This window comes from Nanorana parkeri, unplaced genomic scaffold (assembly GCF_000935625.1).
Source record: "Nanorana parkeri isolate BGI_ZX_2015 unplaced genomic scaffold, ASM93562v1 scaffold307, whole genome shotgun sequence".
NCBI classification, from domain to species: Eukaryota; Metazoa; Chordata; class Amphibia; order Anura; family Dicroglossidae; genus Nanorana; species Nanorana parkeri.
Window position 1 is genome coordinate 256,770 of NW_017306575.1, and position 25,812 is coordinate 282,581.

The window sequence follows — 25,812 nt, forward strand, 5'->3', positions numbered from 1 at the left end:
ACCTACATTACATGTTACATTTCCATTCAGCCCTGCTAATTATCCTCTGGATTTCAAGGGGACTATAGGTTTTATTATTAGATACTCTGGGGTTGCTTTATTGAAGCCAAATAGACTTTTAAATTTGCAGGAAATGTTCCCTCAGCTTAGTGAATGAGGTGAAAATTAGGTTTGAAAGAATACGCAATCATGAGCAAGGAAAATAAAAAAAAATAGTATTGTTGGTTGCACTTGATTGGCTGATGGAAGTCAGCAGATGACCACCTCATTCACCATGTTAAAGCAAAATTATCTTGCAAAGTAAAACATCTCTTGCAAAGTGAACAGCCTGTTTTCTCTTAGTAAACGAGCCCCTCAGTCTGTGATTAGGGCCTGGTTCACACCTGTACGTTTTGTAGCGCGTTCAACGCTCTACGAACGCTCTACAAAACGCTCAAACATGAAAATCCCATTGTTTTCTATGGGTATGGTTCACACCTTGACGTATTTCAGCCCGTCTGAACGCGCTACAAAACGGCCTACGCCTGAAAAGATACATGCGCTTCTTTGCGGCGTTTTTGTCGCGCGTTTCCATTGGGATACAGCCAAGTAGCCCTCGGAAACGCGCGTTTTTAACCGCAAATCGCGGTAAAAACGTGCTTCATGAAACGCGCATAGTCGATACGCCTAGGTGTGAACAGAGCCTAAAACCTTTCATGGAGGGGTGGGTAATGCAGGAAAAGTTACTCCTACTTAGTGCACATTTCAGCTTGGGCTGTTGACTTCTGTAAACAGGTTTTTGTTTTTTTCCTAACAGAAAGTAGGGAAAAACACAAAAATGCGAAAAGGGTACATGCGGAAATACAAAACATAAAAAGATATATAAAATAATAAATAAGACTTTTTTTTTTAAGATAAAGTCTTTTATTTGATAAATACAGCAAATTAAATAAGTATAGGTTATGAATGTAATTATCATATTTGTAGAAAATCCACTTTATATAGCATAACATTTACTGTGTGAATGCATAATTTAATGTGTAAAAAGTTACACTTGCTATCACGATAGTATCCATATGCCACACCCAAGGGTGGCCTCCACATGTAGATGCAAGTTTTCCAGCAAGCATATTTTGCCAGTATTACAATGATTTACCACTTAGTACATATTGAGTGATGTAACTTGGGATACAGTTATCCTATGTAAATGAGTCACTTGGGTGAGGTGGTAAAACTTTGTATATACATAAAATCTAGACAAATATACTCACATCTGCAAAGCTGTCAGAAAGTTAATTTGTAGAAAGTAATAGTAATTTTCTCATCTGTTTTAATTTCTTTTGGGCATATAAAAGTGTATATTTAGCTTGTGGTGAAGACACATCGTAATCATCAGTGAGTGGTGCAGCAGTACAGAACTGTTATGGCTATGGCATATGACTATAACGTATCAATACATATTATGAGACTATTATAACATATAAATACAACTCTTCAAACGCTCATCAGATTTGTATATATCTAATAGAAATGTGGGATGGCTTTTGAGTTCTCCTATTGAATACAGGTATGTTAATATTTTCTCCACAAATGTATTACACATAGTAATAAGGAATACTCACTGTGTTTGTGTCACTTGTTACCGATTGCTGACTTAGGTACATGGTTGCACTCTTGATTCCTGCTTCAACTTGACCTTCACGCTGTAACAGGATTTGTAAGAAACATGTAGTAGTGAATGTGTATAACACGTTTAGCATTCATCTTATGACCCACATTTCCACCATCAATATGTAATACCTGGGTTTATAACATTTTCATTTTTGCTTATGAAGTTCTTTTGCTATGGCATTGCTTTATCCGTGGCAATTTTTGACACGGTAGTACAGCTGTTCTGCGTAAGACTTCCATGTGCAAAAGAGGGGTTAAATACTTCTACTTAATAGTTAAAGGAGAACTATGCGGTTAAGGCTTTTCCCCATAGTTCTCCTTAGGGTAACGGGAGGACACAAACTAGCGTCCTCGCGTCACGCTAGGCTCAGTATACCGCAAGCTGTAGCTCGCGGTATACTGAGACGCCGCAGCTGAAGCGGATCCTGACAATTATGCCGGGATCTGCCCAGCTGCGTGACTGACAGCTGGCTCTGCCTATATAGAGGAGTGGGGAGGGGGGAATACAGCCCCTCCTCTGTCACGGCAGAGAGCCGTGACAGGATCGAGAGATGTGCAAACCGCCGGTATGTGTTCGCTCACCTCCCGATCTACTGAGCCGGCTAGAATTATGAGGTGAGTGAAAAGCACTCACCTCATAGTTCTCCTTTAAGGTATTTGAATGCATTTTAAGGTTTAACTCCTGAGTTTAGTGTCACTTTAACAAGCGGGGAAATTGTATGCTTTAAAAAAAAAACAATAGAAGGCAAACACTATACAATTTGAAAGTAAAGCGTGTTTTTTTTTTAAATGCCTTATATGTTAAAGGATAACCAAAGACAAGAACTAAAATGTAATATGTTGCAGCTAACCTGTCATTAGCTATGTACGGTGGCTGCACTCTTTTCCAGGTAAGAACATTTTCAGCAAGTACAGAAAATACCTGTCGGTCTTGACAGAAATGCTATGTCCTTGCCACTTTCTTTGAGCTGAACTGCAGGCAAAAGCTTTTATTTTTCTTTTGTAAACTATTAAACACCCCACCCCCATATAATGGAGATAAACAAAGGCAGATGTGTTTGAAGTCTAGCCTGGGTGACATCCATGTCTCCCTCCAGATACAGTGAAGGAGTGAGTGTAGCCACCCAGGTACAGGTAGGGTGTTATTTTTAGAATTAGCAGGTAAAAATAAGGGAAAAACCACATCTGAGGACTGGTAAACTGCAATATATTACTTTGATGTTTTTGGGTTTAGATAAGCTATAATCTTTATGGAATACAGATTGTATCAGCTCTCTTGGAAGAACACTGATAAGATACAGAGAATCATATACAACAAAACAACATTTGCAAGAAGTAAAAACAGCTGTTACTGAAATCCAATCACCAATATTTAAGGAACAGAAAACTATAAAGATAGCCTCTACTATTTATTGAATCTGCATTGCCAAGTATCACAGAAACAATACACGAATAAATTAAAGATGCTTCCACCTAATGCAAAAATAAAAACATTAGTGACATAAAAATATAAACAAAAACAACAGACCTCTAAAATATCCCTCGTCAGACATGTCCCCTGAATTCTCAGTTTGAACAGGTTGTGGATACCAAATAATTCGCCTTTGTGCCCTGTTGATCCTTGGACAGCTTTAAAGTAGCGTTTAGCATTTTCACTTCCAACCACCGCACAGTGAAGTTGCTATTAAAAAAAAAAAAAAGACAAAACTGAAAACATCAGAGGGCTGTGGGCACACATCTGCAGATAACAGGAAGTCACATCAACAGGCACTGTGGTCCAGGGTTCCCAAAAGTTCATCTATCAGTTGTTTATCAGGGGAGTGACAAAGTCAAGAAAGATTTCTGTATATGTACAAGTACTGTATCTAGTAACCTAACTGAGTAACTAGTATGTAAACCAGATCACACACGCGGCTGAAATTTCGGTGCCTCCGTATTAGGTAGGCTCTACCACTACAGAGATGTCTGATTATACAATATCTTTTAGACTGACCAACAGCTATATAGTTCAAGGTTCTACCCTACTGGATATACATTAAATCAGATTTTTACATGTACCATCACAATAAAGGAGATTGTACAGGCAGAATGTAGCATGTGCCCAGCTTCAGACAGATGTAAATGAGATTAAAAATGCATTAACAAAGGTTATATGATGTGGTTGTGTGTGTTTCAGTTCAATGCAGGAAGCAGTCTTACCTGTTTGTAAACCTGCCTTAAATAGATCATTTCTTCCACGGTGCCCAGGGATATTAGCCTAAATACTTTTACATCCCTGCATTGTCCAATTCGATAGGCTCTAAGAAACAATAAAACATCACGGTTATGTAATTACAGTATGCTTAGTGCATGTTTGCTTATATTTTACAGCTCCAAGGATAATACATGTGCTGTAGAATCATATTACTTTTTCCCGTTTCATCATCATGTGACCATTCAGATTTTGACTTTTATATAAAATGTAAGTTGTACATTGAAAAACTCGAAGGAACATAGTGATAATCAGGGCTTGAAAATTCACTCGTCCTCTCGTCTGTGACGAGAGGACGCAGGCGTTGGATGAGTAGCTTTCAGGCCGGCCATTCTAATTAAGCGGCCGGCCGGGAGCTTCTTGGATGGCTGTTTATGTACAACCGATCCAGGGGCTGCAGAGCCGCTGGATCCCTCGTGTAATGTGTGTGGGTGTGCGCCCTCCCTCTCCACCGCTGCCGATCCGTTGTGTCCGGTGAGGGCTCGGCACCTGCAGGGCGGCTCTGTCACCGGAGGTCAGCGGGAGACCATCACCTCCTCCTCGTTCTCTGAATGCAGGAGTGATGTGTATTACATCACTTCCACATTCAGCTGTCATTCTCCAGCTTCTGTAGCTGGAGAGAAGCTGGTGAAGCCGATCTCTGCTTTATCAGCTTCTTTGGAGGTCCCTAGGTGACATTAGGGGTCCTAGAGACCCCTGATGTGACCCTAAATTGGGACCTGCCTGTGTAAATTGGCTATCACATAGGGGGCTTCTCATCCCCCTATGTGATAGCAATAAAGTAAAAAAAAAATTAAATTAATGTTACCCAAACAAAATGTAAAGTCAAATATAAAATAAAACACAAAAAGATTTTTTTAAGTCCCCTGCCCCCATATACACACACAAACATGCGTTGGGTGCGCCTACATGTGAAAATAGCAATTGCGCCCATTGCGCCACACATGTTACATATCACCGCAAAAGTCAAAGTGAGGGCAATCATTCTAGGGCCATTAATCACTATTAACACTAAACTGATGACCTGTAAAAGCTTTCAAAGCGTCACTTATGACCAATTTTGGGTATGGATTTGTTTTGCGATTTTGCAGGCGCACGCAATTTTAAAGTTTGACATGTTTGGTGTCTATTTACCCGACGTGACCCCGTCTTTTATATTTTATCAAGTCCCCACCCATACATACACGCATGCAAACATGCGTCGGGGGCGCATACGTGCGAAAAAGACGATTGTGCCGCACATGTTGCATATCGCCGCGAACGTCGGAGTGAGAGCAATAAGTCTAGGGCCATCAATCACTGATAACACTAAACTGATGAGCGGTAAAAGCTTTTAAAGTGTCGCCTATGGCCAATTTTGGGTATGGTAGTTTTCTGCAATTTCGCGGGTGCGCGCAATTTTAAAGCTTGACATGTTTGGTGTCTATTTACCCGACGTGACCCGATCTTTTATATTTTACCAAAAAACTGGTTAATAATAAATGTTTCCTAACATAATGTAAAAAAAACTTTTTTTTAAAAAAATTTTCTGTAATTTTTCCTAATTATAATAAAAAATAAAAACCCCAGTGGTGATTAAATACCACCAAACGAAAGCTCTTATCTGTCCCCAAAAAATGTTAACATAAATTGCAAGGCTATAGTCTGGTCATGCTGACTGGTGACATGTTTGACTGACTGGTGAGACACCCTAAACTTTTTCAAGCCCTGGTGATAAATCTGCCGTCGCTGTCCAATAAACCATTCGACTGCCACACATTGAATTCAATTACGTCTGATTTTTTTCTTAGCAGAAATTAATGTGAAATTAGAAGAAATCTAAAGAAAATTTACTTTTAGAGATACTGGATATATCAACTACAATAGGAAAACTAATTCTGTTAAATTAGACCTTTACATTTTACCATAATACTTTATAAACAATGAATAAAAAGTAACAGAAGGGATAAAGTACTTTTTTTTCCTGTTCAGTGGTGTTTAAAGAACTTGGGGCAAATTACATATTAACCCTAGCAGTAGGGCTGCCCTCGCACTGCAAAGTGCTTGTTTTGGTCTAGGGTCTAAAATAAAAAAATCGATGTATACTCACATGAGCCTCAATCCAGCTTGACTGCTAGACCGGTCCCTGCAGCCTTTTCTCCTCCAGGCTCCGGGAGTCTAAGCCCCACTGATAACCTCACATTTAATACCAGTCCATTGACTTGCATGAGAAGTGAGGATGATAATGGGCATTCCACAGCCGGAGCAGAGGATAGGGTAGTGATAAGTGGTCATTGAAGCAGCTGAGTGAGTATATCTTTTTTATTTTAGACTCTAGATCAAAACGAGCACTTAACAGGGCAGCAGAAGGCCAGGTGTCTAATTACTGTCTGTGCTAGGCTGGGTTCTTCGCCCCTCCCTTTTCCTAAATAACCTTGGGGCTGCCAGAGACAAGTGAAGGCGAATACTATAGAGATTGTCGCTTGGGTGACAGCTCTAAGTCCCCTGACACCACACCCAAAATGGAGGGGCCCAGCAGCAGTCTCATGGCTTTTTAGAGGTCTACACAAGATAGGCTTTTACAGGTAAATGCCATGCATAAAACACATTAAATGCACATATAAAAACTTATGGGAAAATAGTTGTTGAAATGAATTATAGTTGCCATATTCCTGAGTGTAAAATACAGTAATACAAACAAAGCTACTAGGCCAAATTACCTGTCAATTGCCTGGAGGTCATTTGCTGGATTCCAAGTTGGATCAAAGATCACCACTATGTTTGCTCCAACAAAATTAAGCCCTAGTCCGCCAGCCCTTGAAGAACAGAAGGAAAACAATTACCACTAAACACATAACTAAAATTGTAACTTCATAAAAGCTTGCACTTAAAGTTAGAACTTACATGGTTGAAACTAAGCAAATGTTCACATCCTGTACAGTGTTGAACTCCTTTACTATATTAACTCTGTCTTCTGCCTTGGTGCTACCATCCAGTCTCCGATACTCTAGTCCTGATGCCATGCAGTATCTTTCCAAAACATCTAGAAGCTAATGTACATAATATTAACAAAATAGTGCAAGGAGAAAAATAAGGTTGTGCAGGAAATCTACACTTGGAATCTGTGGGGCATGGATTAAAAAGCGTGTGACATTTAAAGAAGAGCATCAGACCTTACCTTGAGGAAAAGCTGTTTACTTGGCACTACTTGGCTACTCCACATAACAGTAAACATTCTAATTGGTTACTTTGTTCTTTAAAAATGATTTTGTAGTCATACAAAAGTATTTAACAATTACATAGTGGAGTTGGTACCTCTAGGTGCCTTCATGCACTTTCTGACATGTAAAAGAGTGCTCCTGGACCTCAGAAAAGGACACAGAGGGCAGCCCCTTCTTTATCTTTTTGGTACTAAAGCACCAGGGTACTAAAAGGAATATAGTAATTTAACAGCTATGTATTATGCTATATACAAAGGGCAAGATGGATAAATGTATATGGAAACATTATTGTAAATGGAATGTTGTTTTGAAACGTAATAAAAGTAATTGAACACAGAGGGCAACTCTTATGGTCACTGGCTCTAGCAAGCCGCATCCCACACTGCTGTACCATTGGTTTGCGAGTCACTAACATACACAGGAGCAAGAAACGGTTTCCCCGTCTAAGCACCCCGCAACATTTCAAAAAGTGCATGTGAGCACCTTGCTGTTCCAACACTATTATGTACGAGTCTGTTAAATGTTTTGTTAGATATTAAAGTCAAAAGTGTTTTAAGCCATGTTGATTAAATCACTTACAATGGATGCTGCTCCTTGATGTTTAAACGTTTTAGTTTCATGCAGAATCAGCTGGTCCCCTGAGCACTGGCCCTGATATCCTGTCTTAAGGTGGCTCCTTTCCCTTGCAGGGCCTTATGGAGCCAGCCTTGTGTGTGCAAGTAAGCTGTGTGAGTCTCCACAAACACACATGCACAGCAATGCAAATCACTGCCCTGCTCCTCACTCCTCCGCCATACTCCCTCCTCCAAGCTAGTAGATGGACACCTGCTGGAGACGGTGCTATGCCTTGAGATCTTGCACTGGACAGGAAGCTCAGGAAAGCCGGGCTGAGAAAATTGGAGCCAGTTGTTTGGAAATATGATGCCTGTGTTTGGGCAAAAATGTAAAGAAATACTTTGCTGGGCAATGTGTATTAGTTTGATCTGGATTCATTTTTGAAAAATAATTGAGTTTAAGACTACATTAAGCCAAAAACTCCCTTTATGGTTTTAAACCTGGGCATCCAAATTAACAAGGGAAATACAGTATCAATAGATATTTATCTTGTCTGGCTCTCAAATTAGTCTAATAATGTCTTATATAAAACACATGATTGCACTATGATCCAGTGACTGCTTTTAATACAGCTGCATGTGTATAACTCTTAGCAGTATGCAGGTGGGTACGTGTCACTCTACTCTAAATGTACAGCAACTATTGCGTAGGGAACAAGTACCAGTATAGAGCAGTCATGTATACAGTTTTTATATGTTCATAAATTCCTGGAAACAGACCATATACACTGAAGCGTACTGGTCAATCCATTACTAAATGAATAAATCTATGTGTAAAAAAGTATTACTGGTCCACAAGTATAAACTCCTGCTAAGGCTGAAGTACACACTCCGTTATTTCAATATATGTATTTATCTAGTTTGAAAGAAAAGTAAAATATTTATATTAGGTAACATAGCTACAATACTTCAGGAGATCAGTGGTTATCCAGAAGGAGAACATTATGGGAACTCGGTGACTGTTTAGAGAGCAGGTAAGTTTCAAATATTTCTTCCTAGAGATCTGCACACATGTGTGTGGCTTCACAGCTGATATGTGCTTACATTTTGACAGCTTGGACAAGTTATAACCTGTATCTTTATCTAATTTAGAAGCATTAATAAGGATTTTAGCTGCTGTCCATAACATTGCTCATTACGCCCTTCAATGCCACTTAATGTATTAAATGCAAGGAAGGAAATGTGGTTGACAGCTGTTGGAAGAAAAGTCTTTTGCTTTATCAATCAAGAGTTACGTCTCAGCCAAGCATAGCAGACATTATATGGTGCTCACCTTTGTGGAGAAGGAGAAAAGAAGAACCTTGTCCTTGTTTTTTCTGCAGTGATTTAGGAGCTGCTGAAGAACCTGTAAATGAACCAGAAGGCAGCAATGAACCAAAGTATCCAAACATTACTGTTAAAACTGGAAAAACTTACACAAGAATGGTGGCTAAAGTAATGACGCAGAAAATTCAAAAGCATTTTAAAGTGAAAAATAATTTACACCTTAAACACAGGTCAAACTTGCAGCTCTGTTAATCATTATCAATGCCTTTTGGAAAAAAAAAATCAAGTAATTTTAAAACTGATGGCAACAACACGTCTCAAAAAAGTTGGGACAGGGAAACAAAAAGCTGGCAAAGTCAGTGGTGCTAACAAAGAAGAGCTGGAAGAACATTTTGCAACTAAACAGGTTAATTGGCAACAGGTCAGTAACATGATTGGGTATAAAAAGAGCATCTTAGAGAGTCAGACTGCAAGATGGGCAGAGGTTCACCAATCTGTGAAAAGCTGCATCTAAAACTTGAGGAACAATTTCAGAATAATGTTCAACGTAAAATTGCAAAGACTTTAAATATATCATCATCTACAGTACATAATATCATCAAAAGATTCCACGAATCTAGAGAAATCTCTGTGCACAAGAGACAAGGCCGAAACACAATATTGGATGCTCGTGACCTTCGGGCCCTCGGATGGCATATTTATGTGATAGGCATCATTGCATGGGCTCAGGAATACTTCCAAAAATCACTGTCTGTGAACACAGTTCACCATGCTATCCAAAAATGCCAATTAAAGCTCTATAATGCAAAGAATAAGCCATATATCTGAGCATGATCCAGAAACACTTTGTCTTCTCTGGGCCAAAGCTCATTTAAAACGGTCTGGCACAAAGTGGAAAACTGTTCTGTGCTTGACACTTCGAAATTTGACATTCTTTTTGGCAACCATGGGTGCTGCGTCCTCCAGATCAGGGGTAGCCAACCAGTGGTCCTCCTGCTGTGGTGAAACTGCAAATCCCATGATGCATCTCTCTCCGGAAGTCATGTCTGTGGCTGTGAGAATGTTGCAATGCCTCATGGGATTTGTAGTTCCACCACAGCTGGAGGACCACTGGTTGCTACCCCTGCTCCAGACTAAAGAGGAGAGGGACCTTCCGGCTTGTTATCAGCACACAGTTAAAAAAAAAGCCTGCATCTCTGATGGTATGGGGGTGCATTAGTGTGTATGGATTGGGCAGTTTGCACATCTGGAAAGGCACCATCAATGCTGAAAGATATATCCAGGTTTGAGAGCAGCATCTGCTCCCTTCCAGATAATGTCTTTTTCAGGGACCTTTTATATTTCAGCAAGACAATGCTAAATCGCATACTGCATGTATGACAACAACATGGCTTCGTAGTAGAAGAGTCCGGGTGCTTAACTGGCCTGCCCGCAGTCTAGACCTTTCACCAATTCAAAATATTTGGGCATCTCGAAACTGAAAATACGACAAAGAAGACCCAAGACTGTTGAGCAGTTAGAATCCTATACCAGGTAAGAATGGGACAACATTCATTCCCCAAAACTCTAGCAATAGTCTTCTCAGTTCCCAAATGTTTACAGAGTGTTGCTAAAAAAAACAGAGGGGATGCTACACTGTGGTGAACATGGTCCTGCCCCAACTTTTTTTGAGATGTGTTGCTGTCATCAATTTGAAAATTACCTTATTTTTTCTTAAAATGGTAGATTTTATCAGTTTAAACATTTGATATATGTTTTTTTATTTTCTAATGTGAATAAAATATGGGTTTGTGACGTTTGCAAATCATTGCATTCTGTTTTTATATAGATCCCAACTTTTTTGGAATTAGGGTTGTACAACTGCTTTCTATTGCAAGCAACAAATTCACATTTATGTGTTTATATTAACCCATTGTGCAAAGAGGATTATGGATTTTGTCTATCCAAAAATATTTCTAGGATAGCAAGATCATTGTATCAGGGTGAAGCGATCTTCAGATCTCCCTGTATGGGAGATCCGGAGTTGCAAATTTCAGGTAAAGGGCAAATCTTGCCCTTTGCTCACCATGCTGCAGCACATGCTTGCCAAGGAAATCGCCATAGATATGTGGGGATGACAACTAACTACTGCCAAATGCAGATCCAGAGGCACAAACACCACCCCAAGTTAGATAGGATAATTGCAGCACCCAAACTTGTATCTTGCAACCTTTCATCGCACAAAGCATTGTCAAAGGATGTATATTTTTATTATTATTACTATTATTATTACATTATTATACAGGATTTACATAGTGCCAACAGTTTGCACAGCCCTTTACAAAATAAACCAAGACAGTTACAATACAATTAAAAACAAGATGGCTAGGAGTGCTTTGCTCATGAGAGCTTACATTGTAAAAATCCTAACGAGAATCAAATACTCCGATTTATGCAACAGGTTAATGAATGATGGTCTCAATGTGATCCTTGAACGGGCTCATATCAATTTGTTCACCACAATTATAAACTGTATATCACTGACGGTTAAAGAAAAAAACATGTTTTTGGAAATCTCTTCGGTGTCATAGACAAAACAAGACTGTGGAAAAGTTAGGTGCTGATAATGTTTTATTTCCGTCTGTGCCTTCCTGTCCTGAAATCAAATGTACCCCCTTTTTTGTCCAGGTGTCAGAGACAGAAAGTGAGGGGAAATTCCTCACAGTGGGAGACAACCATAAGAAAAAGACAAAAACCTTTATTCTTACCCATACAAAAAAAGAGGTCAGACTTTGATCACTCAAAAAAATGAGTAAAAGAAAGTACTGCAATAATCCAAATCACAAGACAAAATCCATACTTATATAACCTTACAAACTGGTAAATACCATCAAAATACTGATTTTCTGACAGATTTTATGACAGTGGGTCATATACCCATGATAAGTCAAAGCAATTATCCAGTAGCTGTCCTGAGGTGAGACTTGTTACATTAAAATAAACTTCCCCATATCGGAAACGTTAACTTCCCCAACTTTTAAGTCATATAGTTTTGTCATAAATATAGAAAGTGTTACTGCTGAAGTAGCATACATTGTTCAAATGCATATATACCAAAAGGCATACAAATAGCCCATGCCCATCAAACTCAAGAAAATATTAGTATGAATCCTAAACAGAAGGAAAGCAGGAAGTCACACACAGATGATGTCAGATCACATTCAACATTATTAAACACGGACATAGCACACTACAGCGCCACCTAGGACTGCCTCTCTCCAAAGTTTCACTTAAAACGGGCTTGATCACAGGATTTTCATAGAGGCTTGGAGGCGACATCTTTCTACAAGAATCCTAAGCAGTCAATAAATCCCAGGTCACAAATGCAATGGTGCTACCACCTTTATTAAAGTATGTTGGTAGACAACAACAGTATGCACAGGAAGCACAGCAGTCACCAATTCCAGGAACACATTGACAGGAATAAATGGAATGGAACCAATAACTTTATATCCAGCCAAAAAATCCTTACACAAGGCATGGAACCTCAAGGTCAGTGAGATAGGAGGGAATACCCAATTTACAGTACAGGTGCCTCCAGAAGAACTGAAGGACTAGTCTCACTGCTGACTTTCTCAAGAAAACACCATAACTACATTTGCTCATTTTTTTAACATATACATGATTGCTGTATGTATGGTATTGTGCACATGTGTTTTTAACTTTATTAGAGCAATGAGGTTTATATATCTTCTAATAAATGCCTGGTCAGAGTGCAAGATTGGAGTTTGCTTGCTGTCCGTAGACGTATAATGGCAGAATTGATTTCAGATTTGTGTTTGACATTGAGCTACCTATATAAACTGTATAATTTTGGGTAGTACTATTTTGCATAAATGTTGCTCAGCCCAAGTTAATTGAATCCCTTTATCTAACCCCTCAACTAAGGCCATTATAAAAGTGGTGGTCTACACTCTAAAGTGTTCTCAAAATAAATTTACATTATTGAGACTCTAGCAGGGGGAACCATACCTTCTCTCAGCTTCATCATATTAATAAGAACACAGTTGGTAGATAGCTGAAAATACCAATGGAGAGATTATACCAATAAGGCATAGAAAGCAGGAGATTCAACACTACACTGCCTAAAACTGAAATATAACCCAGCAGTGTGTCTATTGGAATAAAATGGAAATCCACAGAAAGAAAATATGCTTGCAGACAGTACCCTAATTAGAATCAGTCAAGGAATTACTGCTTCTAGGCAGCAACGGCAACACCTGAGCCCCTATGTTGCCAAGTCCGTTGTCCATAACCATTCATGTGAGGACAGAGGGGAAAAAGCAGACAGGTGATCAAATCATTAAATCTTCTAAATTCCTTCAGAAGTTTAGAAGTGTAAACTTACTAAGAAATATACAAATAATCCAACTCACCTACACCCTACCATTAGTTATCATAGACACAGCTTCCAGTCAAAAGACACTAATTAAGGAAAAGCTTATAACATATGCTTGTATACGCTTGGCCTGTAATTATGCCAAGTTATCAAAAGGAAGACTTTCTTGGAGTGAGGCTTGTTAAAATAATCTGTGAAATGTGTTTTTTACCCTACCTCATGCTTGTGTTTATTGTACAAGCTTACTTCTCATAGTCTTGTCATACTCTATGATGCCAGCTACACTGCTTCACAAGATGTTATTCTGCTGGGGAAGTAAGCAATGTGGGGATGTGTGTATAATGAGGATACTGTTATTTTTAAGAAAAGCATGTCCACATCTGGCAATGTCAGTTCCATGTGACTTTGCTGACGCAACGCAAACTGGAGAAAAAAGAAGACATTCTTCTTCCCCAGCAATGCTAGTTGCTCCCAGTGGGTAATAAATATTTTAACTGTTAGATTTATTCTGTTATAAATATTTACATAATCTACACAGTTACCCACTCACAAATACTATAAACTTAATGAAATAGAATTGAAATCATGACTGCAGGAGGGACTCAAAGTGCCAAAGAAAAATACACCAATAGCAATCATATCATATCAATCATAAGAGTCATGGAACTTGACATGTAGTCTTTAGACAGAATACTGTACACTATGGTCTTGTAGTCTTTATTCACTCTCCGATACTGACCTTAGGGTGCCCTAGCTTGGAAGAAACCTTCTAAGACAAGGTACCCTTAAAAAGGATTTGTTCTGTAATGCAGAAGACCTTTCATAGCGTATCCAGGCCATTTCTTTGCGAACGGAAGAAGTGGCTTGAATAATTTGTGAAACTGCAACATTACAGAACTAATCCAGCTGAATGTGACTAACTACTACAAGCTATATCATGAGCTGGATAAATGAGAACCTTCCCAGACCTAAACTTGTACTACTACCCACAAATGCACACATAAAAGGTTCTCATATTTTTAAAAACCTGTTCTGTTTAGTATTTTGTATTTATGTGGCTATAATGCTAACTGTAACATAATATTACCAGCCGTTCAGTCAACTGAGGTTAAACAGAGAAAGGAGAATTTATCAAAACTGAAGTAGACAGAATCTTGAGCATGGTAAACAATCAGGTTCTCTTTTTTAGTTTTAAAATTTAACTGAACAGAGAAGCTAATTGGTTACTATCAGAAGTTTTGATAAATTCCCTCCAGGATGTCTACAAAGTGGGTTTTAATGAAATTATTAGCCAGCAAGTCAGACTGTGCATAGAAAAACTACCTTTCTGCAAGACAATGGCTATATCTAAATGCTAATAATCTCTGTATACATTTTGATACATATCTCTTGATGTTATTACAGGATTAAAATCTGACAAACCTTCATTTTCCCACTGTACTTAGGATCAGAGATGGTTTCAAATGCAGCCTCTTTGCTTTGCTGGACAAACTCTGGAAACTTGGAGAACACTTCAACGCAGATTCTTTGAATATGAGCATCCTAGGATAACGACAGACACAGATCAACTTAAAGGGGGGAACAAACTAAATTTCAGTTTAGCTTGCATGCACATAACATGAAAACATATATCTGCTGTTAGGTTTGAAAACTAGGTCTGCTGTAGGACTGTTTTAGGTGCAAATGCAGAATGTTTCCAGGTGCTTTCAGCTTGTATTAAGGATACACTGCCAGGCCAAAAAAAAAAAATCACCACCTGGATTTAGCTAAGCAAATAGGTAAGAGCTATAGGGGTTGCTTCAGTTGGTCAGGTCTAGGTTCAGCAATGTTGTGCACCCAAAAAGTATTATGTCAGCTGCCTACCTGAATATACTGAATTACCAAGTTTTTCCATCAATGGATGTATTCTTCCCTGGTGGCACATTGGGCATATTCCAAGATGACAATGCCAGGATACATGGAGTTTAAATTATGAAAGAGTGGTTCAGGGAGCACGAGACATTTCACACATGGATTGGTTGCCGCAGAGTCCAGACGTTAACCCCGTTAAGAATCTTTGTGATGTGTTGGAGAAGACTTTACACAGAGGTCCAGCTCTCCCATCATCACTACAAGATCTTGGTGAAAAATTAATGCAACTCTGGATGGAAAACAATGCTGGATGATAATCAAAGCTAAAGGCTGCCCAACAGAATATTGGTGTGTGACTTTTTTTTTTGGCCAGGCAGTGCATGTTTTTTTTTTTTTTCAATGGATTCTTTCTTATCTGCTTGTGATCTCTAAGCTGTTTCAAGCTTCTTTTGCATTTCGTCTGACTTGGAAGGAAAGTAGCTCTGATACAAAAACATGCCCATGTGCACAAGGGTAAATGTCCTGCATTATTTGCAGTTTTACCAAATGTTTGTATGTATAGTAAAATAACAATTTTGATTTTTCTTTTGCTTATAAAACTAAGCATAGAGCAATGATGATATGCAAAGTAGAGTAGAGTAGGTCATGACACCTAGAGGCATATTTATAGAGCAGTCAATGCAACATTCACTGCAGGTGAATCAATCATTGCATTTTAAAACAAATGCTTCAGGAAATAAACCTACAGTAAAGGTTTGGTAAATGTCACATTCTCTGCTTTATAAATATGCTCTTTAATAGGATTTCAGTTTATTGTAGTAGGAATATTGACAGATAATTTTAAGATATTATTTCTGGTTGTTATGTCATTTGAAATGTCATTAATTTAATCCCATTAGCTTATATTAGTATATTAGAGGTGCACTGAAATGAAAATTTCAAAACCGAAACGAAAAAAAATTCTAACTTTTTCAAATATTTTATTTTTTATAAAATTTTGAATTTCTTATATTTTATTATTTATTTTTATTAAATATTTAACGCTCCCATTCATTCATAATTGAGGGCACAGTAAACATACTTTGTCCTCAATTATTTACAAACACTCAGTGTTTGTACCCACTCTCCATCCTGGATCGGCTGTCACCACCCCCACACGGCCGCTCTCCCGATCCGTCACTGGAGACTGAGCGGTGTGGAGGAGACAAGCCGGCCGCTCACAGCGCTCTCCTCCTCCCGCACTGCTCGGCCACCTGTGACAGTTTCTCTCCTTCCTGCAGGGACAAAGAACAGTGCCCAGCGGAGAGGAGAGAAATCTGCCAAATGTGTCATTTTCAGCCGATATGTCGGTGCATCTCTACTGTATATGTATCAAATTAAACCTGCCACGACGGCAGTAAAACATGGTAAACAAAATGACCAACAGACATACAAAACTGCAAATGAGGGAAACCCACCTGTTTTTTGCTGGTGTTGGCATCTGACTGTAGAAGAGCTGCATGATTTGCTACTTTACGAAGGATAGCCAGATAACTGAAATAAAGGGTCTTCACACTTTCGCCATACTGGTTTTTCTATATTAACAACAACCAAGTTCATATGTTGTAAACAGAGAATATTATATAGGATTGTTACTCCAGGCCATATAGGCTCTATGTTCACTAATAAACCCCACAGGCTGTTTCAGTGGAAACAAATTTCTGTTAAAAAAAAAAAAAACCCAACCTGTGCATAGAAAGCTCAATAGCCTGGAATTGATATAACAACACACTTCATCAAACCCCACACATTCTGCCCCACTAGAATTCCGATTCTCTCTTTATTAAATCAAGTGGATTGATATAATTTTAGTTTTAGACTGGTTCACTAGCAAATTGTTTAAATGAAGAGAAAATAAAAGCTTGATTCTTTCTTATTTTTTAGTAATGCTTATTTAACTCAGATACTTTATATGAAGGGTTTATTTTTATTGACATCTATGTTGTTTTGCAGAGGAGGTTCTATTGTCAGTGACAATCCTTTATTGCACTGTGATGCATTCTGTTTCTGTGTTGCCCTTTTTGCATTTCTGTATTGGCATTTAAAATTTGATTAAATAAAGAATTTGCAATAAAATATCTCTCTCTATTTATCTATATGAGGCCTTAACAAATTTATCAGGAGTAAGGACCAAAAATGAAAAAGACATATGGGATATTCTATTTCTCTTTTTCATTAATTACAGCAACACTTTTGTATATAGCTTTGAGAGCTTGGTTCACTTAACCAGTTGACATCCGCGGTGTTAAACCCCCTTCCCATCCAGGCCATTTTTCAGTATTCAGCGCTACCAATATTATTATTATTTTTTTATTATGGATTTTAATAATGATTTAATTTTAAATACAGAGGAACTCCAGTAACAAAGTATCAGACGATTTCATATTCCTTTTAAAAATCATAATGAAAACTAAACAATATCACTGCATCTGTATAAAGCTGCAATGACTAGGTGTTGACTAACAACGCATTATTCATAAAGGCTAGAGTTAGTAAGTGGATTTCAAGAGACACAAGCTGTTAACCGGGCAAACATTACTTTCTCTGCCAGACAGCACACCCAAAAACAAAATGGAAGCCCTGTATAATAAATGCTGAGCTTTTCGTGGGGATTTCAGTAACTACAATTGCACTTTCTAATACCATTACAAATTAGGCAACTGCCACCAATACCAACTGTCCAATTAACCATCTGCCAACTTGGCAGCACAGTAAAGTCTATTACCACTCCCCTTCACATAATATTGACCTAACTAAATAGTGCAAATGAACTTTCCTACAAGTTGTCTTCACCGGTAGCACAAGAATCATGAAAATGTTAAAAGTAGCATAAAGCACCCTTTCGCCCACCCAAAAAGCTTGCAACCTTTGTATGCACCCCTTACCTTTTCCACAACAGTACAAAGCAACCCTTTGCTCCATAACTCATCTCTACAGCAGAATGCCACTGCTCTATTTCCCCACATCAGAAGCTATTAACTCACTGCTCCACACTATAACCCCCCAACAGTAGCACAATATACTGGCTCTGCTGCCACATAGAATACCTTCAGAACCATACTGGCACTCCATAGCAACTTACATTGAAAGTGTTTTCAAGGTTCATCTATCTATAGATGACAGTCTAATCCAGAACATGGTATTGGAGTCTGGTATTGGGTATTGGAGTCCTTCCTAAATTTCACATTATAAATAACTTGTTAAAGGCAAAGCCCACTTTAAAAAAAATAAAATAAATACACACAACTTAATAAAATTAAAAATGTTTATTTTTTAGCATTGAAGACTGTAAAGCATTGCAACCAAAATCAGTGGATCACAGCTGCAATGTTCTGCCTCCTGCAGATTGCTCCTCCAGTCCCTGTCTGTACTATGGCATGCACTTTCAGTTACAGGGATACGAGACAGAATGAATGGACCACAAGTGCGGTGATGTCACTGCACTCGTATTCCATTAAAACTACAAGTCTCTCTTCTGCGGTCATAGTGAGTGTAATATGAAACATGGTCTAAACGGTAAATTTGTTTTCATAGGTGTGCTATATGAGCTTCAAATCCTTCGCTATTCCCAGACTGATCAATACACACACAGAACATTTAGCACAATTGTAAGAAATAAATTTAATAGCTCAGGTGGGATTTAAAATGTGTATCCTGTATTACAGGCATGTTGTCTTTAACAAAATCCCATCCATGAAGCCTTTTCAATAGTGGTGAAAAAAGTACACTATAAAACATTTAATGTATTGAATTATTTCACAACTCATGAAAAGTGAGACAAGCAGATACCTTTTTATTTAAGAAGGTTTCACCGTGCTTCACAATTATATTACACAGAAAATAGAAAGCAGTACTACTTATTCAGGAGTGACAGATGTGAATATATATGGTGACCACAGTCAGCTAGAGACTTGGCAGGGGATCACGCCATGCTTCACCCTACCCAAAACTAACCCAAAAAAACAAACATTTTGAGCAGAGTTCTCCAGCAGCACTGTCTGCATGTTTGGTGATATTTCATAGAGTGATGCAGTGCTTTAAACAAGATCTCTTGTAAGTTGTTCAAATGGTTCTAATGACATCAGATAATTGCATGTTTCCTTAGTTAAGGCTGAATGAGTTTAATATTCCAACCTGCCAAAAACAACAGGGCCCATATATCACAAAGTCATTACAGCAATAGAGAAATCAGAGGAACAGACGCTTTAACAGTCTTTCCCAAGACATGACTTTATAATGTTTCCAGAAGACTTGTGGGTATGCTTTATTTGTCTCTCTACTTAGGAGAGCAGACACATAAACTGTAAGGTCACAGCTATGTCACAAAGGCTAGCCTTAATTTACACAGACAGGGAGCTTGAATGTGACTAGAAGGAAATTAAAAAGTTTTCCAAGAAAGGAATGTTTTACTTCTGGATAAAAACTGATATTTTTCCCCCCCTTTTGTTAAAGGTAAATATAATGCCTTTTTCACTACCACTTGTTACTGCCACTGGAATTATAAGCTGTAGGGGCTCATGCACACAACCGTATAAAATTATGCCAACTATTATGCAGGATCTTCCTGGCAAAATCGGGCAGCAAAATCCTTTGTTAAAAAAAGGGCATTGTATGTTGTATGAATGTAATGCTTGTGCAACATTTACATTTGCACAATGTAAAGTGCAAAGGTGTCCTATTGGTTGCTAAGATGCTGGGTGGCTCAAGCAACAACCCTGGCCACAAAGGGCGCTAGGCAGAAAGGAGCTGTCTGCATCCTAGTAACAAGAAACCGCAGGTGGCATGAGCCACCTGTGTCCTAACAATGAAGGATGCCATGCAACTTGAGCTACCTGCACCCTAGCAACAAAGGATAACAGGGCAGCTCGAGCCATCTGCATCCTAGCAACAAAGGACGCTTTTCGGCTCGAACCGGCTGTGTCCAAGCAGCGAAGGATGCTGGGAGGGTAAAGCCTCCTGTGTCCTAGCAACAAAAAAAGCTATATGGCTCAAGCCCCCTATGTCCTAGCAGCAAAGAACTCTAAGCAGTTCAAGTCACTTGCATCCTAGTGACAGAGAACATTAGGCAGATGGGCTTACATTGGTGCTGAGCTATTACAATTAAAGTGTACCTGCTGAAAACCTTGGCTAATGATATAATGAAAAAGGCAAATGAAAAGTTTCCTTCAATAAAAATCATATATTAATACAAGCAGCAGATCCAGAGCTACAGGAAAGAATTAAAAGAGCATCCTAACAAGTAAAATAAGCTGCTGATCACATTAAGTAGGAAGTAGGCAAAGCTAAGATCTACTTTTTCAGACATATTTGATATTTGTATATAAACATAGCTGCCTGTATCTCTGGATCTGCTGTAGGTTTTTCACTAAAGGCAACAGCATTAAAGTAAAACGGAAGCCATTTTTGTGGATAGAGTAAGGGAGGGCTATAACTCATGTAAGCTTTTTTTGCCATAAGTGTCCTATTGGGGAGAATTCCCTTAACTCCAATACAAGAGGAAGTGAGAGGAAATCTCTAGTAGTCAGCTGGGTCTCCAGAACTAGTCCCCCCATTGAAAGATTTCCCATCTATGCTTGTTCTGGCGACAACCCAAATTTTCTTTCACTTTCAGCGATAACGGTCTGCAGGACAAATAGAGGAGGTGAAACTCCCTAATGAGCACATAGACAATAAAACCCAGGATGAGTTCTAATCCCTCTCCACTCTATCCTAAAGGTTTGGCTTCAGCTGCACTTTAAACATGGTTTCAACTCACTAACACACTTAGTAATGTTTCAAATACAAATATGTATATAATATATAGTCATTTAAGAGGAAGATCCTTCCTTACCCTATAACAACATCTTCTCCTTTTCAGTCCACTGCTGCAACTACACGTCTCACCTCCTCGAAGAACCAAGCTGACATCCTTAGTTTCAAGAACAGTTTGATATACTGCTTTCTGGAACTCTGATAAAGCACAATAGACAATCTGTAGTAAAAAAAAGACACAGTTTCTAAAGTAATTCTGCCTCACCACTAGTTCAAAACAGAGCTATTCATTTAGATTTTAAGTGGTACAAGAAATAAAAAAATACAGTCCCTGTTTTACCCCACAGTGAACTCAATCTTTTTTACTTTCCCACTTATATTGCTGGAGTTGAAACCTGCTCTCCCAGCCAGCCCCATTCTTTCCCAAGCAACAGTATAACTTAGTGAAATACATACAAAATTGTCATACATACCCGATCTTCCTTTTTTGGTAACTGGTCACTTATAAGAGCTTTGGTACGCCTCAGGAACGATGAAGACATTTTAACTGCCAGCTTCTGCATGACTTTTCTCCCAGTGGCTAACTCTCGTTTTGTGGCATTGTGACGTTGTCCAAGTTCTACTGGATTAGAAAATTCTTCCTTAAATTGATTTTTGCTTCCAAAACATCCAGGTACAGCCCTAGAGCGGAACAAAATTATGAAGGGGACACATTTAGTTGCAAATTTCATATCCTAAAGGGACCACATTACTTTTTTCTATGGACTTGTAGATAAAACAGTTGGGCTGGTCATACACTATAAAATTGACTTGATTATGCCATCCAGCTATTGTATTCTGACCGCTGGTGCCTGGGGCTGTCAGAATAACCAAACAGTGACGGTTAAATAGTTAATTAGCAATGTAAGTATTAATAAAATGCTCAAAAACCCTAAAATAAAAAGGTGCAGTAGGAAACCTACAAAGCATTATCAGTGTCTTAAGTGATCACACAAAATGATCCTAACATAACCTGTATGTGACCACTCCTTCTCAGAATGTCATCGCTAAAGAGGAATGAATTAGGGCAGCCACTGCGACCTCTCCTTTGGTGAATGCAACTTTTTTTGGGTTGTCATCTTTCTTCAATGCTTTAAGTCAGCGGTGTAAAATCCAAACTTACTATGGGCCATGCCGAGGGTTGTGAATAAAATCAGTGGCCAGACATAAAGAAGAAAACAAAATTAACCCTGCTGCGGTACAAAGCTCAGGCCCACTAATCAATTTATGAGATTCCTGGTGCCCTGTGTGTGTGAGGGCACTACAAGTGTCAGCAGTCCCTGTGCATTATATGACAACTCTGCGTGTGAGGGCACTACAAGTGTCACAGTCAGTCCCGAATACACACGTAGTGCCCTCTCACACAGTCAGTCCCGAATAAACACAGCGGGACTTACTGAGAGCCGCCAAGACCAGAGGCAGAGGCGAGAAGGAATGTGCATACGAGGAGAAACCGTCGGCCCAGGAGAAACGTGTGGTCAAAGAGGAATAAGCAGGGTCCCCAGAGGGCTGATTTGCAGCTCCAAGTTTTTTCTGCCTGAGCGCAGGCTAGGGGGAAAAAAAAGAAGTAACCCTGCTTGCCACGGTACAAAGCTCAGGACTGGAGGGCCTAATAAAATCTTGTGGCGGGCCGTTTTTGGAATGTGGGCCTTGTAATTGGCATATGTGCTTTAAGTCAACATCATGGAACCAGTTCACAGAAAACAACTTCTAAATTTCCTCACACACATACCTGTTCAAAGTCAGTGACTCAAAACACATTGAAGCCCGTGGATCTCTCAAACTTAGTAAACAAACATACAGTATATCACTCATGCACCCTCTTATTACGTTTATTGAAGCACGCACTCTCCAATGTTTTGTATAAACTTTTTTTAAAAAGCAGAATATATTTTTTTAGCAATGATAGCTAGTCATGTAGTGAAAATAATGTTTGTTAAAAACAAGTTCAACTTCATTTTTTTTTTTGTTCAATAAAGTATTTTTGGAGACAAAAAAAAGTTCAACTTAAAAAGCAAGAATAAATGACAAATGAACAAAATCAGCAAATAAAATAAAACAAAGACAAAACATGTAATGAGGTCTACATGCTGAAACATCCATTATCAAACAGTTAAGGGAAAACCCTTTTTTTCCTTACAAACTTTGTAGTGACACAACTGTAATTTAGCACACAATGTGCACCGCATATTTAACTTGATTACAAGTGTTCATTTCCTGTTCAACTCAAGGTTATTTCCAGGATGAATGTGGCATACATGAAACAAAGCCAACTTGAACACCATAGAGGATGCTGAAAAATCATAACAAATCCATGTCAATCAATCTTCAGTTTCTCCCTGGAGAGTACTAGAACTCATTTGCTTGCCAGCACATCAATAGCTGTTAACCTCTTTCAATTAATGTCAAATGACTGAGTGTTTAAAACTGATAAAGTTATTGAGCAGAACTTTGCTGCAGGCAGAAAACAAGCACCGTTTCCATTTCAATACTCTGGTTATGCCACACAAAAAAAAAACATTTAGCAGTATAAGGTTTTGTTTTTATTGGTAATTTTAATGTCTGCAATTTTGTAAACTAAACTCTTGTTTTCTATTAGGCATCACATTCTTCGATACAGACAAAATTCACACTGGGCAATCTTTACATTTGTCCTTAAATACTACTGATAACAGTGTAAAAGTAACTATAGGTAATTCACCAATCAGCCCCAGTTCACACCTGACGGAGGTTGTTCTTTTAGGTGATTGTGATGCTTTCTTTTTTTTTTAGGCATTATGCATGGTTTATCAGATTCATTGAACTTTATGTGGGCAAAAAACATGCGACTGGCCAAAAAAACTTTTTCAAGCAACAAAATGATACAATGCTGTGAACAGGCACCACTGAAAATTACTGGATTCTTCATGATGAGTGTTGCCACACGTCAGGAAATGCTCGAGTGTGAATGGGGGATAACATTTCTTGATAACGGTTTGCTGCACAAAGGACTCCAGCAATATAAATAGTTAATTCAGGCTCATCCCATCTTCTCTTCTCCTTAAATGCAGGTTAAGTAAAAGAAACTGTTTAAATACAATACCAAATAAAGACATCTTACTTACCAGTCCATAACACACCACAGCTCCTCCATGTTGTTTTGCAAAATGGTTCCTGTAAGTCCAATGCGGACTTTACACCTTAAAGACTTCATGGTCTGTGTAACTCTTGCTTTTGGATTTTTTATCCTATGTGCTTCGTCCACAATGACTGCTGACCACTCTATGCTGCAAAGAAAAAAATAAAAATCGTACAAAAATGCTGGGGTAGCATGAACAATAATTGTTACACCAGGCACAAGCACTACTCAAACTAAATTTGCAGTTAATAAGGAAAAGGCACTACAACAAATAAAGTAATAAAAAGTGTCTATAACCAATACATTTTTTTTAATTTTAGATAGGATAGGGCAGTGAGTCGCCCTATTTGTCCTGTTGACCATTTTCAATGGGACACAAAGAGATGGGAAATTTGAAATTTTATGGTTGCCATTAGAACAGAAAGTGCTGTTGTGATAACTGCCTAAAGGTGCCCATACACCTTACGATTATCGGACGATTTTCGTATGCGATCGACTTTTCGTCCGATAATCGTATGTGTGCATTGCAGTGTCCGACCGACATTACTGTACAATCGTACGACTTTTGACGGTCAAGCATGTTTGAAAACTTTGCTCGATCGTGCGATTGTCGTAAGGTTGCTGGCGTTTCGGTCCGTCAAAAGTCGTACGATCTTTTTCTGGTGCATTAGGCAGCATCACAACAGTGTGATTCCAACCTAAACAGGTTTTCCTCTGTCAATAAACTAGAATTTAAAGATCAAGGAAAAATACAACTTAGCTGGAGGATATATTAATTCAAAAGTTATGATTTTTTACATGGTATATCTATCTGAAATATCCATAACCCTCTGCACACCAGTAATTAGGCTGAGAGTGGGAGAGTCTGTGAGCCAATAAGTACAGTACACTGCTGTCATACAAACAAGGCATTTAGGCATGTTTACAGCAGTAGGATAGTATCAGAAGGACTTCTCCAGGGAGGGTTTTGTTCATATGCAGTCCAATTAGTTGTCTGAGGTGGAAGTGACACAGAATGCCTTAGAGTTGCAAGTATTGCCTAATGGAGATTCTTAGCAGGCTGTATACTATTACAAAGGTGTGTATGAATAAGATTTTAGTGTGTTTTAGAAAGCAATGAACTTCCGTTGCTGAAACCTGCAGTCCTAGCTCTAGTACAGTACATACAGTGAAGGACAGTGGGTTACTCATTCTCCACCTGGTCCATTCAGAAGACATTTATTCTTTTACAGAATGCAAGGCATTCTGTGAATAGAGGAAGGGTGGATTAATGTCACAATCTCCCCTCGTCCAGTCACAGAACACCTTCTATTCTGTGAAAATAATACAAGATGTTTTCAGAATGAACGAGGTGGAGAGCTGTGTCGGAATGAATCAACGTTATAGATTTTATCCCACACAGCAGCTATCCAGCAATTTGACACACATCATTACAAGCAAATTCATTTTTACACAGCGCTAAATATCCAGACCACTGGCAGTATATAACATGCAATCAAGTGCCAAATAAAGTGCTAAATGTAAATACAAACCTCTCAATGGTACCTCCTAAAACCAGTGTTAATAAATCATCAACAATAAATAAAATATACAGTACTACTTCCAATGTGAATCAAACAATCAATATCATAAAAAGTGTCCAAATAACAAATTTG

General features: G+C 38.6%; 1 protein-coding gene across 1 annotated transcript in view; it reads right to left on the reverse strand.

Annotated features, from left to right (window-relative positions):
- The window catches only part of ERCC6L2 (ERCC excision repair 6 like 2), a 97,998-nt gene that overhangs the window by 37,066 nt on the left and 35,120 nt on the right, over positions 1–25,812 (reverse strand). Inside the window, exons 5-15 of the mRNA XM_018557865.1 lie at positions 24,144–24,305; positions 21,474–21,681; positions 21,080–21,220; positions 16,668–16,784; positions 14,782–14,901; positions 8,989–9,060; positions 6,785–6,930; positions 6,601–6,696; positions 3,850–3,949; positions 3,179–3,331; positions 1,602–1,682 (exon numbers count right to left, since the gene is read on the reverse strand). Of these exons, the coding sequence (XP_018413367.1) occupies positions 1,602–1,682; positions 3,179–3,331; positions 3,850–3,949; positions 6,601–6,696; positions 6,785–6,930; positions 8,989–9,060; positions 14,782–14,901; positions 16,668–16,784; positions 21,080–21,220; positions 21,474–21,681; positions 24,144–24,305 (1,396 nt within the window). The remainder of the gene's footprint in view (positions 1–1,601; positions 1,683–3,178; positions 3,332–3,849; positions 3,950–6,600; positions 6,697–6,784; positions 6,931–8,988; positions 9,061–14,781; positions 14,902–16,667; positions 16,785–21,079; positions 21,221–21,473; positions 21,682–24,143; positions 24,306–25,812) is intronic.